The following is an 18388-nucleotide window of genomic DNA, read 5'->3' as shown; positions in this document are numbered from 1 at the left end:
CTTGAGTGAGCCAATCATTCAGAGAAGAGGACTCCTTCAAAATAAGGGAAGTATGTGATGTCTTGTCTTTCCCTTCAAAATTTCAACAACTCTGAATATAATGTTATATGTCTCTCTCTTTCTCGTCAGAAAAGAATAAGTGTGAGTCAAAGCTGTAGTCTTCAAGCTGGAGGTGAATTCATCTCCAAACTTAGGTTTATACTACTCAAAATATTTCAACTAGTAGTCAACTGGGGGGAAGCAAGCCTTTTAGGGTTGATATGATTTTTCATTTGAGATCTGATTACCATAATTAGAGCAGAACTCACATATAGTTTGCAAAAGTTGTTGATAGAGTTCTGAGGAACCTCAGTGATTGCCTTCTTGCCTCATGCTGTTTCTCCCGGGTTCTGAGACATAATGCAGCAAGTAGAGGGTCAGCTCACTCAAACATTAAATTCCATGAAGAGTGAAAACAAAAACTGGTAATGATAAGGGTGCATGCTATTTCTTTTACCTCTGTCTCAATTTATACTGTTCAAGTAGATCTCTTCGTATCTACAGACACTCAATCTAGTGCTTTTTTTATATACCTGGCTGGAGCCCTGTCCTTGGGAAATACACATCACAGGATTTCATCTACACTACATTTCTATGAGTTCTCTTTTTCTGTGTGGTAAATCTAGACTTAGCTAAGTTTGTTGCAGTCCTAGGACACCATGCGTAGATTGACATTTTAGTAACCTGTAACATCCAACCAATCCAGGTAAGAGTTGGGAATTGTTGATTGAAATATACCATGCAATCAACACATTAATTACACTGTCTACTATATTGACTTTCCATTTAATTCAATTTGAGGGTAAAATTACTAGGAAATTATTCTTGCTTATTGTTATAATTATCATATAAAATATTGATCATGCTTATTATTTCCTTTTAGGTCACCAGTCTCTTCAGAAGATCATGGTAAGAATCATCTGTCTTATTTATACCAATTCAGGATTGAAACTTGACCCCTGGTCTTTGCGGTTCATTCTCAGAGCAAATAATTGTTTAAGCAAATGTCTCTAAGATGTTGGCTTTGTGGTTTTTGAATGTGAAATGTCAAACACTTTTAAAAACTTAAATCACCCTAGCTGAATTTGATATCTTTCAAATCTGTTCCAACCTGTCTGGTTGACAAATATTGTGAAGGCTTAATTTATTCTGCCTGATTTCAGTCCCATCAGCAGAAACTTTTTGTGGTTTTGGGCTAGTCCTGTAATTTTTATGACTCAGATTTTTATCCTTAAAATGAGAGTTTGTGGTAGATATTCCCTACAGTCCCTTCCAGATTGGACATTGGGATCATGTTCCAATCGCTCATTTGCGAAGAGCACTCTAAGTCTGAAAGGAAGGCAAGCAGTCAGTGGTATTTGTTGTTACCCAGTTGAGATGAATTGTTTGCATTTTAAGAGACAGCTAATTCACTCAAAAGAGAAAATATCTCATTTTGTTCCATTTCACCTTTGGAGTTGTTCATTTATCCAATCAGTCACAAAACTGTTAAGTGGCTACAATGAGTCAGTTATGCTATATAGTTATGTTTTACAAATATGCTATATGGAACTTTGGTTTGGGGCCCCTTTGTATCTTACTGGGACTTTGGAAATTCTCTCATAATTGGTATCCATACCTCTAGATTTCTTTTCCCTAGTTCACTGTATACCGGGCTAGCACCAAAATGATTGTTCTATAGTAAAAATCTACTCCTATTGCCTCTAGAATGAAATCTTTCCAGCTGACCAATAATTGTGTTCAGCTTTTCAATATTATATTTTAACACGGACTAGTAAGCACCGAATGATGGAATCTTTGTCTTCCTCCACTGCTTATTGCTTCATTTACCATCTTTTCCCTTCTCCTACCCATGATCTGTTTTCTAGCCATGTGACAATACATCTAATTCTACATCTAATTTCTGGGGCTCACCATCTTTTCCACATCTCCCCACTTTTATCCATACTGGTCTCTCTGACAGGAGGCTACTTCTTTTGCCATATAGACAGTTTCTATAGTTTCTACGCACCTCACCTCATCCTCTGTGAGGGCTTGCTGATCTGCTTATCATTGTGCCAAATATTTTTATACATTCTAGGGCTTAATGCACAAATTTCATGCTTTATTTATCTGTTTTCCCTATTAGACTATGAGTTCTTTGATATAGTTGCCAATGAAGAGCAAACAAGGAAAAAGTGTTTATTAAATGAATGAATTAAGAAAAGGGAGAAGGAGTTTTAGGCTGGCCTCTTCTACTGTCACATTGCGATATCTGACTTAGTACTGGAATGAAGTTGTGTTGTTCTCTATGAAGAATCTTAGGGAAAATTATGTTCAGGCCCATTAAGTCAGGATCAGGCAATCGACCACCTAATGGTAACCTGCTATTATGTGCTATTTTGCTGATTGCTGTTGGTATTACTAGGTGTTTGCCCATTTATATAGGCCCTTGGGCTTCCATGTTCACATTATAAACTAGAAGCTTGTGTTTGGTTTTCATTTTGAACTAGGATTCCCTTTAATGACTTTTGGTTATCTTTGCCTTCCTGTCTATGAGAATTTATTCCCCATTCAGACAAAAATGGTGGGTGAGGGAAATTTGTGAATTATAATTTGATAATCCACTAGGACTTCTTAAGTGGTTATGAAATAATAGGGGGCATATGTCAGGGTCCTTTGAAGTCCTAAAGGGTGACTACTGCCAGAAAGACTTGCTTGGAAGATTAAGAGCACTTCAGAATTGATTATTTTAAGAACCTTATATGTGATTAGTTGAAGAAATATTATTGAAATTAGAGGGCCATTATAAATTCATGGCTTCAAAAAATTTCTTACATGTTCATACCTCTTAGTTTGTTTCTGTGACTTCCAAAAATAGTTCAAGTACATAATGCAAAATTATAGTGATGATTTACCTAATCTTATGTAATTGTTCATCATTTTCTAGCCCATATATTCTTGAAAAAAAAGTTTTTCTTTATTACCAGAATTTTCTACCCACCACTCAAAATTTATTTCCTTCTGTTTATACATTTTTAATAGCTCATATGTACTATGGCTAGTATGAAACCTCTTGAATGTCATAGCATCAATCTTACATATTATTTGTACACAATAATGGCATTGCAATACACTTGTAGGAGAGGTGAGAAGTAGCAATTTGTCTTTCTCAAATTTATTGATAGAAAATTTAAGGCATGTTGGACACATGGATTGTGAAATTGGAATATAAAACCTTATGTCTCTTGATTTTCTATTTTGTTTGCTTTCCTCCAATAGTCCTCCCTCTGTAATAACTAGTCACTTTGGCTCTAAGACAAGAACTTATTCTTGGAAAAATCTAATTTTGCAATGTCCAGTAACCCTGGTATTTTTCATTCCCATGGTACTCTTGCATAGAGAGCTTAAATACAGTGGCTTTGTCCTTTACCTTATCTTGTTTGTTTTCTTTTCCTTGTCTGGGATTGTAGCAAGTTCAATTGAGAAATCATTTGTGAAATCACTTTCTGATTTTTTTTTTTTTGAGAAGGAGTCTGGCTCTGTCACCCAGGTTGGAGTGCAGTGGCACGATCTCGGCTCACTGCAAGCTCCACCTCCTGGGTTCACGCCATTCTCCTGCCTCATCCTCTCCGAGTAGCTGGGATTACAGGCACCCGCCACCACGCCCGGCTAATTTTTTATATTTTTAGTAGAGATGGGGTTTCACCGTGGTCTCGATTTCCTGACCTCGTGATCCGCCCACTTCGGCCTCCCAAAGTGCTGGGATTACAAGCGTGAGCCACCGCGCCCAGCCTTTTCATTTATTTATTTATTTTTGAGATGGAGTCTCACTCTGTCGCCCAGGCTGGAGTGCAGTGGCATGATCTCGGCTCACTGCAAGCTCTGCTTCCTGGGTTCACGCCATTCTCCTGCCTCAGCCTCCCGAGTAGCTGGGACTACAGGCGGCCGCCACCACGCCCGGCTAATTTTTTGTGTTTTTTAGTAGAGACGGGGTTTCACCATGTTAGCCAGGATGGTCTCGATCTCCTGACCTCTCGATTCGCCCACCTCGGCCTCCCAAAGTGCTGGGATTACAGGCGTGAGCCACCGCTCCCGGCCCACTTTCTGATTTGTTAAAAGCACCCCAAACATAGTATTATTCGCTAGCATCCAGGCAGTAGAAGAGGAAGCACAAGTTTATCTGTGATGTTTGCTCGGGATTATGTTCCGCCCTTGAAAAGTTAAAAGAGGACGGAAGAGAATAACCGTTTTTCTCATTATCATTAAATTTTCTCTAGAAACCTTTTATTATATCAGGGTGAGGAGGAGTAAAATGTTTAATACACCATTTAGCTTATAGTGCCAGAGTAAAGGCTCAGTTGATGATTACATGTGTGGTCATATAGAATTGGCAACACAAGGTCTAAATGACACATAAACTGTTTCTATATTTATATAATAGCGCATCAGGGTCACTAAGAATAAAGGCTAAATTGTATTGAGTGCTTATTATGCAGAAGCACTGTGCTCACGTGCTCCAACCACCTTATGTCCTTTCATCTTTCACAAATAACACTCTGTAGTCGATGCATCACCCCCAGTTTCACAGCTGCAAAAGCAGGCTCAGAGTGCTTAAATAACTGCTTAAGGTCACATAGCTAGTAGGTGAGAGAGTTAGTTTTCAGACCCAATTCTAACAACCAAACTCTTAACTCTCTTTTATTGGCCATGTCCCTGGAAAACCAAAGACATGATTGAATGGATAGAACTATGGAGATAATTCTTCCTTCCTCTAACAAGAGTATATTTACTACTGTGTAAGTTAATTTCTTTTTAATGACAAAACAAAGCAGAACAAAAATAACAACTTCTCCCTCCTGCTGGGAATGATTTGTCCCTGTAGAAAAAGTAAATACCAATGTCACATTTTCTCATAATTAGTTAACTGAGTGAAACTGAAGTTTCAGGGAAACCTGCCATGCTAAACCCCAGTGGAAACATTAAGTTTTAATGTTACATCTGGAAGCTGGAGCCCTACTCATTGTCAGAAGATAAGCTTGGCAGTGATTGATTGCATTGTCCTCTGCATTTCCTCTGTATTGAATGCCTATCACTTCATCATTTAAATTGCTCCTGGAGCCATCTCCTGGTCCCAGGCTGCTTCCCTGGCTCTGAGAACTCATCTTCCATTCTGTCACCTTTGCCTGCTTATTTTACAGACTCCTTGGAATGCTGCACTTACTGCTGCTACCTGTACCAGCACACTCAGGGCAGGTCATCTTCCAATTAATGTCTGTTCGTTTACAAAATAAAAGGCATGAGTTGCCTCTCAAAAGAAAGTGCCAACAATCTGCTGCATACCCCACTGGAACATCTAAGGCAGGCGTCCCTCTCCTGTCCTACCTCTTAGACCTGTTGTCAACTATGGCTGTCACATTCTAGGGCAGCTTTTTTGTTGCAACAGTAACATAGTGGACATGAATTGCAGTAATGGCTATTTGGAAATAAAATTGTCACAACCACAATCACTAGTGTAAAGCGTTCAAGAATGAATCCACTGTTAGGCTTGGAGACGGCTGTACTTGGCAGTAGGTTACTGATGTGGTTTGGCTGTGTCCCCACCTAAATCTCACCTTGAATTGTAATAATCCCCGTGTGTCAAGGATGGGGCCAGGTGGAGATAATTGAATCATGGGGCAGTTTCCCCCATACCATTTTCATGATAGTGATTAAGTCTCATGAGATCTGATGGTTTTGTAAATGGGAGTTCCCCTGCACAAGCTCTCTCTTGCCTGCCACCATGTAAGATGTCCCTTTGTTCTTCCTTCATCTTCCGCCATGATTGTGAGACCTCCCCAGCCATATGGAACTGTGAGTCAATTAAAGCTCTTTCCTTTATAAATTATGCAGTCTTGAGTATGTCTTTATTAGCAACATGAGAATGGATTAATACAGTTATGCAGTGAAACACACTGTGGCGTGGCCCAAACTCTTTGAGGCATCAATGGCTATACCTCATCAATTCACTTTTCTTTCATGTATATTACTGAAATAGATACTATTCATAAAATATATAAAATGTTATCTGCTCAGTTTAAATAATAAGCAAAAGGAACTACTGTGTACTTGGCCCTCAGACTAAGAAGTAAAACATTTGTAGGAATTTGGGAGCTTCATGTCACTTGCTTTCCTAATTATGTCCCCTTCCCTGTCCTTCAGAAATAACTACTATTCTGCCTTTTTGTTAATCATGTCCTTGTTTCTTCTTATTGTTTTACAATAACTAGTAAATTTAGTAGTAGATTTACACAGTAGTAAATATACTCTTGTTAGAGGAGGGAAGAATTATCTTCCCATATATGCATATCTTACATATGAATGTATATGTGGATATATAACTCATATATGTATTCCTATATGTGTGTATATCTGTGTGTATATATAGTTTTACGTATTTTGAATTTGTACAAATTGAATCATGTTGTAATTTGTTTCTTTTGTTCAAAAGAATATTTTTTTGTGATTCATCCTTATGGATGAGTGCCATATGCATTTCGTCAATAGTTCATGTTGTATGCTACTCTATTGTATGAGTACCAATTTATGTATCCAATCTGCTAATGAATATTTACATAAATAACAGGTTTCTTGGGGGTTTGTTTTTATTTTGCTATTGCAAACAATATTACTATGAACATTCTCTTTTTTTAACTCTTTCTGGTATCCATGTGCTTAAACCTGGGAATAGCTTAAGTTAGGTGGTAGATTATACACATATTTAACTTATAGCATTATAACACGTTGTTTTCCAAAGTGATCATTTTAATATACACTCCCAACTTCAGTGGATAAGAATTCCCATTGATCTACATCCTAACCAACACTTGATATTAACTAATTTAAAAATGTTTGCTAGTCTTGTGAAAGTATGAAATGGCATCTCAATGTGATTTTAATTTGTAATCAAGGATTACACATGAGATCAAGCATCTTTTCAGATACTTATGGGCCATTTGTGTTTACTCTTCTATGAAAGGTCTTTTTGTTTCTTTTACTCACTTTTCCCCACCTGGTTGGTTGTGTTCTTAATGATTTATGAACTTTTTAATGTATTCTAGGTAAAAATAGTTTTGTTGGCTATGTGTGTTGCAAATTTTCTCCAGTTTGTGGTTTATCTCTTCGAGCTCTTTTTGATGTCATCTGATGAATAGATGGATATTCTTTATTTTACTGGAGTAAAATCATTAATGTTTTCTCTATGGTTTATGCCTTTGGTATTTTTTAAAGAAATCTTTCAAAGCATAATCATAAAGATATCGTCTTGTAAAATTTTTAGAGTGCTTTCTTTAATATTTGATAACTTGGAATTGATTTTTGTGGTTTGGTAAGAGGTAAAGGTCAAATTTAATTTTGATTGTGTTCATATACATAACCAGCTATTTCATTTTCATTTATTTTCTTCACTGACTTGCAAAGTCTGTTGTCTCCCTGTAAATGTGAGTCTCTAGGTTCTATTTTCTGTTATACTGATGAATATATCTATCCCTGTACTATTGTTTTAGTTGTTATAACTTTGGTATGAGTCCAGATATCTGTTGGAGGATATATCCTGTAATTTTTTCTTCGGGAGTGACTTGGTTATAATTGAGTTTTTCCTGTTTCATATAAATTATAAAATCAGCGTATCAAATTTTGTGTTGAAATTTTTTATGAAAATTGCATGAATCTATAAATTAGTATAAAGAAAATTGATATTTTTATGATAATGCGTCATTCTATTCCAAGCTACATCTCTTGACATTTAATTGGCTTTTTAAAATGGCTATGAATAGAGTTTTATAATTTCCTTCATGAAGGATTTGGTCATTTTTGTGTTAAATATATTCCTAGGTACTTTATATTTTTAGTGACAATTTGTATGTTGTATCTTTAAAATTATATTTTCTTTGCCCACTTTTTGATAGGGTTGTTTTTTTCTTGTAAATTTGTTGGAGTTCATTGTAGATTCTGGATATTAGCCCTTTGTCAGATGAGTAGGTTGCAAAAATTTTCTCCCATTTTGTAGGTTGCCTGTTCACTCTGATGGTAGTTTCTTTTGCTGTGCAGAAGCCCTTTAGTTTAATTAGATCCCATTTGTCAATTTTCGCTTTTGTTGCCATTGCTTTTGGTGTTTTAGACATGAAGTCCTTGCCCATGCCTATGTCCTCAATGGTAATGCCTAGGTTTTCTTCTAGGGTTTTTATGGTTTTAGGTCTAACATTTAAGTCTTTAATCCATCTTGAATTAATTTTTGTGTAAGGTGTAAGGAAGGGATCCAGTTTCAGCTTTCTACATGTGGCTAGCCAGTTTTCCCAGCACCATTTATTAAATAGAGAATCCTTTCCCCATTGCTTGTTTTTCTCAGGTTTGTCAAAGATCAGATAGTTGTAGATATGCAGCGTTATTTCTGAGGGCTCTGTTCTGTTCCATTGATATGAACAGACACTTCTCAAAAGAAGACATTTATGCAGCCAAAAGACACATGAAAAAAATGCTCATCATCACTGGCCATCAGAGAAATGCAAATCAAAACCACAATGAGATACCATCTCACACCAGTTAGAATGGCAATCATTAAAGTCAGGAAACAACAGGTGCTGGAGAGGATGTGGAGAAATAGGAACACTTTTACACTGTTGGTGGGACTGTAAACTAGTTCAACCATTGTGGAAGTCAGTGTGGCAATTCCTCAGGGATCTAGAACTAGAAATACCATTTGACCCAGCCATCCCGTTACTGGGTATATACCCAAAGGACAATAAATCATGCTGCTATAAAGACACATGCACACGTATGTTTATTGTGGCACTATTCAATAGCAAAGACTTGGAACCAACCCAAATGTCCAACAATGATAGAGTGGATTAAGAAAACGTGGCATATATACACCATGGAATACTATGCAGCCATAAAAAATGACGAGTTCATGTCCTTTGTAGGGACATGGATGAAATTGGAAATCATCATTCTCAGTAAACTATCGCAAGGACAAAAAACCAAACACCACCTGTTCTTACTCATAGATGGGAATTGAACAATGAGAACACATGGACACAGGAAGGGGAACATCACACTCTGGGGACTGTTGTGGGGTGGGGGGAGGGGGGAGGGATAGCATTAGGAGATATACCTAATGCTAAATGACGAGTTAATGGGTGCAGCACACCAGCATGGCACATGTATACATATGTAACTAACCTGCACATTGTGCACATGTACCCTAAAACTTAAAGTATAATAATAATAAAAAAATATATATTTTCTAAGTGGTCTTTGCTGACATATTGAAATGAAGTTGAATTTTAAAATCTTGTTTCTTTATCAATATTCCTGCTAAGGTTTTAAATTCATAAATCTTATCTGAAGCGTCTTTTTGTGGGAAGAGAATTCTATATAGGCAATCTCATCTACAAAGAATTTTGTTTTGTCCTTTCCAATCATTATGCTTTGTATACATATTTCTGGTGCTTTCTGCACTGGTCAAAACCTTCAGTGCAGTATTGACTAGTAATAGAGATAGTCAGCATCATTGACTTGTTCCTGATCCCAAAGTGAGTGCCATCCACAAGTCACAATTAAGTAAGAAGTTCACTGCCAGGTGGTCATGATGCAGGTGGCAGTACTTGTTTTGTGGATATTTCTTATAAGGATCTTTTCCTTCACTCTAATTTGTTAAATTCAACAGACGTTGAATTTTATTTAATGCTCTTTTCTTCATCTTTAGAGATGACAGTTTTTTTCCCCTTGGTCTGTTAATACGGTGCATTTTACTAATTGATTTTTAAATAGAAATCAATATCATATTTATGAGAAGAACTCAAATTGGTTATTATATTTACCACCTTTATACATTGCTAGATTTGATTTGCTAATATTTTGTTTAGATATTTACATCCATGTTCATAAGTGTGATTAGTCTTTAATTTTGCTTTCTATTATGTAGTATGTATATGATATTCATAGCTTAAAATGAATTAGGAAGGGTTTCCTCTTTTTATAATCTCTGGAAGACTTTGTACAATACTTGAGTTACCTATTTCTGGAATATCTTGTGTATACTACTATTATTCTCATTTTACAGATGAGAAAACTAGGACACAAACCGATCAAATGACTTGTCCAAGGCCACATGCCTATTGAGTAAAAGGTAGAACTAGGATGTGAACTCAGGTGAACTGGATCCAGATCCTTTTCCTAACCATTTCTCTGTACTGTCTGTCAATAGCATTGCTGGAATTTGAGCTCATGTAATAGGAAATCATGATTTTATTTGTTAAATAAAGACCTCATAATTGTATGAGGTCTTTTTATTGGGTAGAAAGTGATTATTAAAGATGGGAATTTTTTATTCATGTAAGTAAGAAAAACCCTTGACACAGAAAAACATTCAAAGATATATTTTGGATCCACTTCTTGTAGCCCCATACTTCATGATCAAGAAAATAGGGATCCAATCTCCCGTCAGTAACATTCTTTTTTTAAATAGTAGAATTCTCAAAAGGTAGCTATTCCCTTAAAGAGATATCACAAGTAGGAAGATAATTATTATGACTATGATGACTATGAGTAAAGAAGATTAAGAAAGTTAGATACTGGCTGGGTGCCGTGGCCTACACCTGCAATCCTAGCACTTTGGGAGGCCGAGGCGATCACCTGAGGTGAGGAGTTTGAGACCAGCCTAGCCAACATGGTGAAACCCCGCCTCTGCTAAAAATACAAAAATAAGCCCGACATGGTGGTGCATGCCTGTAATCCCAGCTGCTTGGAAGGCTGAGGGAAGAGAAGCATTTGAACCCAGGAGGCAGAGGTTGCAGAGAGCCGAGATCATGCCACTGTACTCTAGCCTGGGCTACAGAGCAAGACTCCGTCTCAAAAAAGTAAACTTGACTGATGTTACAGATGGAAATATGTGCAGATCTTTAATTGCATTGCTAGGTAGAGCCTGCTATACTGACCATCACAGTACGTTACTTTGCAATGACTTTGGGCTATCATTAATGTAAAGTTGCTGGAGTGTCCTTTTTTTGCCCCATATCAGATTTTTCCTATAGAATCCCCCTTGTAAAAAATAGTGCTCATTTTTGAGGCTCTTTCTCTTCGTGGTTTAGCTCATGTTGCTTTAGAGCTTTAGAGAGTTACTTCTACTCTGCTTGTGGGACCCTCTCTAGACCTCGCCTTTCTTGTCTTTATTTAGCCATAAGCTTTCTGTCACCTCCTACCATCTCTCTAGCAGGCACCTTCATTGTCCTTCATTCAGGTCTCACCTCAATGCTCATTAATTTCCGTGTCTTGGAACCACCTCCATAGACGCTAAGGACAAAGATGAATTTTCCTGACAACTTAAATGCCCATGATTTCTCCTTCCTTATTGCCTACTGTTTTGTTTTTTTGAGTGTATTCCAATTTTCTTTCCTCATGGGTAATGTTGCTCTTCTTATTTGACTATAAACTCAGTGAATAGAGACATTGCCCTATTCTGTGCTGTGCCCTGGCACAGAACTGATTCTCTCTATACAAGTCTTACTGTTAAATTTGCTGCAGTATGTGGTGTTGGCAAACAGAAACTTTCATTACACATCTTTGAATCCCATTGCAGCCTCATTAATATTGTTCCCAGTTGTAGAAGATAGGTCACTCCTGGTCTTTTTCCAAAGAGATTCAGTTACTATGTGGTGAAAAGATGGCCTTTTGTGGTAGTCTCAGTGGGCGTTCCCTATAGACTGTGTTTTGAAAGGAAAAGAATAAAAATGATAGCATATTTTTTCTTAGTTAGCCTTCTTTCACAAATCCTAGGAAAATAGATAATTCACTGCTGATTAAAAAACAAAACAAAACAAAACAAACCCCCCTGGTTTGATTTTCCAAAATCTGGTTATATTCCTTTCTATGTGTCCTGACCCTACTATTATCTGTCATTTCCCTTTACTAAATCTCACTATTGGTTGTAACCATATAATCCTTTTGATTGTTTTGGTTTTATTGGAATGCTTTGTTGGTGATAATTATCTAGTTGTCTTTTGAAGGTTGATTATAAGTGGCTGGAGGAGATGAGGGAATACTCTTTTTTGTTTGTTTTTGTTTTGTTTTGAGATGAAGCCTTGCTCTTTTGCCCAGGCTGGAGTGCAGTGGCACAATCTTGGCTCACTGCAACCTCCATCTCCCAAGTTCAAGCGATTCTCCTGTCTCAGCCTTCCGAGTAGCTGGGATTACAGGCGTGCACCACCATGCCCAGGTAATTTTTTGTCTTTTTAGTGGAGACAGAGTTTCACCATGTTGGTCAGCCTGGTCTCAAACTCTTGACCTCAGACAATCTGCCTGCCTTCGCCTCCCAAAGTGCTGGGATTACAGGCGTGAGCCACCATGCCCAGCTGAGGGAATACTCTTTATTAAAATTTACCTACAACGTTGCGTTGGGTTGCTTTTGGGGTTATAGAATATTTAAGTTAAAATATTAACACATTGTAAAATAAAAAAGTAACAGGAAAAAAGGAGTTAGAAAAAGGAAGAAAGCTGGTGTCCTAGTCCTAGTTTCCTTTTTTGTTTTTTTTTTTTTGAGATGGAGTTTCACTGTGCCACCCAAGCTGGAGTGCAGTGGCATGATCTCAGCTCACTGCAACCTGTGCCTCCCAGGTTCAAGCGCTTCTCCTGCCTTAGCCTAACGAGCAGCTGGAATTACAGGCGTGGGCTACCACGTCCGGCTAATTTTTGTATTTTTTACAAGAGATGAGCTTTCACCATGTTGGCCAGGCTGGTCTCGAACTCCCGACCTCATGTGATCTACCTGCCTCAGCCTCCCAAAGTTCTGGCATTACAGGCGTGAGCCACCACGCCCGGCCCCTAGTTTACTTTTAAGTGGAAAGATGAGAAGGGGCGATCAGACAAGGTGATGTGTCTGGCAACAAGTGAAGCTATCATAGATTTCATTTCCACAGATAAGTCAATACAGTATTTAGGAATTGAGAAATCTCTGACTCTGGTCTTTGTGTAATATTCTATGATAGCAGAAACAAAAAATTGAATTGTGCCTATTGTTAAAAGTTTACTGTGTTTATGATTTCTACTGTATGAAATTATATGATCTGGGTTACATTAACACCCAGTGAAACCAAGGGGCTGGGTTGGTACACTGAAAGTTATTATAATATAATTCTCATGTGGGGCTAATTGTTACTATATTTGTTTTTAATTTGACTAGAAATCCCAATATTTAATCAAAAGTCTTCTCCTCTACCTAGAGCTTGTTTTATCATTTTGGTGGCCTCCTCTTGCAAAGAACTGGCTGGTGACTGGTTTCCCTGAATTATGGACTTACCCTAAACATATCTTATCATCATTACCAGTTGCAAAATATTAGAATGTGTTGTCACTGTTTCATTTGGTTCCTAGAAGGTTAGTCTTAGATATGTTACTTTAACCTGTATGCTGTAGTACTTTGAATACATTTTTTGTTTGCATTTTTGTTTGCCCAACCTGTCAATTATAGCTGCTTAGGCCTGGATTAAGCAGTTAAAATATTAACCACTGTTAATAAACAGCAGTTTATTAACTGGATAAAGCTGTTAAAATATTCACCAGTCCAGCCATCTTACAAGCTAATTAAGTCAACTAAATGCTTCCTTGTTTTGCCAGACTTGTTATGTCAGTCCTCAATTTCTGGGTTCATTTTGGGTGCCCTAAATCTTAGGGTGTGACTTTCTTAGCATCCTGTAACATCCGTTCCCCAGCAAGCACAACTTCACATAATACTTACCAGAAGTTCATTGCTGAAGCCTTTCCTTCACCCAGCAGAGTGACTTGATTTTCTACAACTTCCGTCATCAGAGCCAGAAAAGTGTGGGATATGGAGACCACTAAAACTACATCCCTTTGGCCTGACCAGGGAAATATTGGGAAGGAAGGACCTCGTATTACTACCTAATGACCCCATAGTATTGTTTGACAGTCTATACAACCAGATAAGCAGGCAATGTAGTACCCTGTATTGTTTGACAGTCTATACAACCAGATAAGCAGGCAATGTAGTACCCTGCTAAAGAGACAGGCTTTCTCATATCTCATAAATATTTCACATCCTGGGTCTACATGCTGGTTTTATTCCATATTAGCCATGTGGTCTTCAGCAAATTACTTAATGTAATTAAACCTCAATTTCTTCATCCTGAAAATGAGGATGATAATAATAAGAGTATATAACTAATAGGCTTATTGTGAGGATTAAATTAGATAATATAGGCAAAGACCTAGCATACAGTTTGCTTACAAACATCAACAAAAGAAGGAGACAGGAGGAGAGGAAGTGTGCAAGAGAAAGTGAGAGCAACCATCAATGTCAGACAGCCAAAAAATGGGCATATAGATTTTTTTATAAATAGACCTCATATGTCTCATTTGCATGGGCTTTTGGGATAGTTAAAGCCTATTGTTCTCTAGGATTACTTGAAATACACATTTCCTGTAGGTTACAGCCCAATGGACACAGAATGACTTGTGTATTAGTCCATCCATTCTCACATTGCTATATAGAATTACCTGAGACTGGGTAATTTATAAAGAAAAGAGGTTTCGTTGGCTCATGGTTCCACAGGCTATACAGGATGCATGGATGGAGAGGCCTCAGGAAACTTACAATCATGGCAGAAGGCGAAGGGGAAGCAGACACATCCTACATGGCTGGAGCAGGAGGAAGAGAAAGCAAAGGGAGGGGGGGTGCCCCACATACTTTTAAACAACCAGATCTCATGAAGACTCACTATCATGAGAACACCGAGGGGGAAATCCACACCCATGATCCAATCACCTCCCATCAGACCCCTCCTCCAACATTGGGGATTACAATTCAACATGAGATTTGGTGGGGACACAGATCCAAACTGTATCAACTTGTATCATTCTGAGTAATTGTCACTTTTGCATGGGTGGTAGGGTTGGCAATTGCAAAAGCCATGGTTTAGAGTCGCTTGCATCAGGCCTGGGTTTCCCCCTGGAGCAGGCTGAGCTTGGCTGCCTTCTAAGGCCTCTTCTGCTCTGGACACTTACAGGCTCCTGAGCCAGGAGAGAACACTGAGCAATGAAACACAGGAGGAAAAATTAAAAACATCACCTTTAATTTTTGGAAAGTATTTTGGAGTTACCTGTGCCCTGCTCTCTAAGGAGTTCCTGTAGGGATTTCTGCTTATGAATTCCAGTATATTGTTTCTGTTTGGGATGACAAATGGGGTTTCTATTGCCACACCTTGCCACAGACCCACTTTTTGAAAAACACTAAAATCCACTTTGCAAGTGTATAAATACTGCAGGCAGGCAGCTTCCACATTCTTTGGCAAGGGAACAAAATACTATTTAATAATGCAGGTTCCAGCTTTTCTCCTGACAATGCAAAGTCCCAATGATTATTGGAAAGGGAATTTGAAATCTGCCAGAATCCACTCAGTTTTCCTTGTCTGGTGACATTTCCATCCTGTCACCCTCACTAGTGAAGACAATTGTTTCAGCCATTGAGAAAAAAAAAAAGGTATTTTATAAGACTGCAAGAAAGTGATTTAAACTATGACTATTTCTGTTAACTGTTTGCTTTGTTTCTCTGACTGTGTGCCTCTCTAGTCACCCTATCTTCTTTAACTATCCTGTGGGCTTTTTCCCATTGTCAAAAAGCATGGTCTACCCAAAGCCATTCTTTAAGCATCTGATTTCCCAGCTGTCTTTCTGCTGTATATTTAAACTCCTAGTTCTCTTTGGGGAAGAAGGTGGTAGACTTGTGTGAGGATATAGTCTGAATGAAGTCTCCGAGTGATTTTTGTTGATGTTATAGGGGTGGGAGTTAGGGGAGAGGAGGGAGAGTCTTTGGCCTCACACTACCCTCTGAGTCCTGAATGGGGTTCTCTCAGCATCTTGTTTTCATGCTATTTCTGGCACACTCCTCCCTGACCCTATTTCAGAGGTCCCTATTATCAAATGGAAGTGCTTCTTATGTCTTCCTTCATTCTGCTAAGCTGCCTGTTCTCTGTAGAAATCTCTACCCCCACCTTTTCTACCAATGCAAATCTTCGTTTTTGGAAAATTTCTTATACCTCCTCTAGGAAATCATTCTCTACATCACTCTTATTTCTTTAGCAATCAGGGACTACATTTGGATGTATAAGTATCAGTGTTAAGTTTCTAGATATTCTTTCTTTTTCTTAAGAATATATGAATTCCTATGAAGAATGAAGGTTTAGTCTTGATTTCATTTCCCTTCCTATCAACTGGACAATAAAAATCTGATCTTTAATAAATATAATTGAAGACTTACTGATACACTGAAGCCTATTCTATTTCAAATTAATATTTTATGTCTTGGACATGCTTCAGAAGTAACCATTTACATAATACTTCTTCTAAGGCGTAATGTTGCTTAATCAATTTGGCATGATATAGTGAAAGTTAAGATTTATTTTTACTTTTCTGAAATAAAATGCTTAATTTTTATATTCTTCCAAGTAATAACTGTCATATGCTTATATGGGGAAGATTCAAAATTAGTGTTTTATTATAACCTGGTAGGGGTGGGTCTAGGGGAGGGATAGCATTAGGAGAAATACCTAATGTAGATGATGGGTTGGTGGGTGCAGCAAACCACCATGGCACGTGTATACCTATGTAAACCTGCACATTCTGCACGTGTATCCCAGAACTTAAAGTATAATAAAAAATTAATAAATAAATAATGCAAATAACCTATATTTACAACAATAAGTGAGGGTATGCTCTTGACATTTTATTTATTTTTTAATTGTACACTTTTGCCATATGTACATTTTGCTGGTATGTCTCTGAACATGACCTTTGCTAAATTAACTCCTTCCTGACTTTACTTTTGTTCCAATGAGGGGTGTTTAGCTATTCTTCTTTTTGGTTTAAAAGTCCGTTATATTACAGAGTGGTCAGTTTGCTGCTAGTCACTGAGAAGAAATGTAATGTGCATCCTGAATGAGTGGATGACATATAAGCTTATAATCTTTTTGAGCTCCAGTACGTACTCAACTGTACTTGGCTTCTGACCTTAAACATCATTTTCCAAGCAGTCTTGATGTTTGGTAAAACCAGTAACCATCCATTACTCTCAGGCCACATCAGACCTGCTTACAGAGATCACTGGGTGAAACATGAGTACACTTGTTCACCCTAAGTTCCTTTCAGAGGCCTTGAAGGACACTGCTAAAACACATCCAGTGAATTCAGGGATGCTGATCGCAGGAAGAATGCCTGCCTGATGTTGGAGGAAGGGGTAAAGCCAAGGCCTGAAGCTGTCTCTGTGCTTCTCTGTAAAAGTCACCAGAGCTACAGGCCAGCAGCACATCTCTTTTACGTGGCACCTTCCTCTCATCTGTGGGGATAATAAGGACTTTATTAGTTCTTCCATTTCTCTTACGCTCTCAGGATTATAGCTTTATCATCCAAATGCCAGGAAAGTAAAACAGAACAAAGTTAGACAATCTAAATTAAACTCTCTCAACATTATAGGGATGAAGGACCTTCAGAGTACTAGAACTTCTTAAAAAAAATCTCTTGCATTGCTACATCAATTTCCAACACACATATTATTTCATTCAAATGTTAAGAAGGGGAAAAGAGTGTTACTGTGTACTGTAATTATTTTAGGTTCATGATGAAAATGCTTTGCAAGGGTGGGCGCGGTGGCTCACGCCTGTAATCCCAGCACTTTGGGAGGCCGAGGCGGGCGGATCACTAGGTCAGGAGATCGAGACCATCCTGGCTAACATGGTGAAACCCCGTCTCTACTAAAAATACAAAAAATTAGCCAGGTGTGGTAGCGGGCGCCTGTAGTCCCAGCTACTTGGGAGGCTGAGGCAGGAGAATGATGTGAACCTGGGAGGCAGAGCTTGCAGTGAGCTGAGATGGCGCCACTGCACTCCAGCCTGGGTGAGAGTGTGAGACTCCATCTCAAAAAAAAAAAAAAAAAAGAAAATGCTTTACAAATATGAAAACTCCTCCCTAGATTTCTTTGCAAGCTTAATGTTTGCCTAACAAAATAGTTAATAGGATTCTATAATATTGATGTTAGAAATGAATTTATATTTTTCTAGTTTTAAGGGAATAGCTATATATTACTTTAGATGGTGGTACTATATAAAAATATGTTTTCCCATTACATCCAAAGTGATGATATTAATTTATTGCTAGAGAAAGAATTGATATTGAGTTATAGAGATTTTCCAGAAGGTATTTTAAGACCCTTTGCTGGTCCTTTGTGACTGGTGGCATGTATGTTACACAGCAGGTTGAAAGTGACATGCTGTGATTCTGGAAGAGTGTGAACCTATTGGCCCTGTAACCCATGAGCTTGTTTTCA

The 18388-nt window shown here is 38.0% G+C and overlaps 1 protein-coding gene across 1 annotated transcript in view; it reads left to right on the top strand.

Annotated features, from left to right (window-relative positions):
- The window catches only part of DGKI (diacylglycerol kinase iota), a 456754-nt gene that overhangs the window by 403784 nt on the left and 34582 nt on the right, over positions 1–18388 (top strand). Inside the window, 1 exon segment of the mRNA XM_063725794.1 lies at positions 923–948. Coding sequence (XP_063581864.1) covers positions 923–948 — 26 coding nt within the window.

The sequence above is a fragment of the Pongo abelii genome, chromosome 6 (assembly GCF_028885655.2).
Source record: "Pongo abelii isolate AG06213 chromosome 6, NHGRI_mPonAbe1-v2.0_pri, whole genome shotgun sequence".
NCBI classification, from domain to species: domain Eukaryota; kingdom Metazoa; phylum Chordata; class Mammalia; order Primates; family Hominidae; genus Pongo; species Pongo abelii.
The sequence above is the reverse complement of the archived record's forward strand: the minus strand, read 5'-3'. Positions and strand labels throughout refer to the sequence as shown.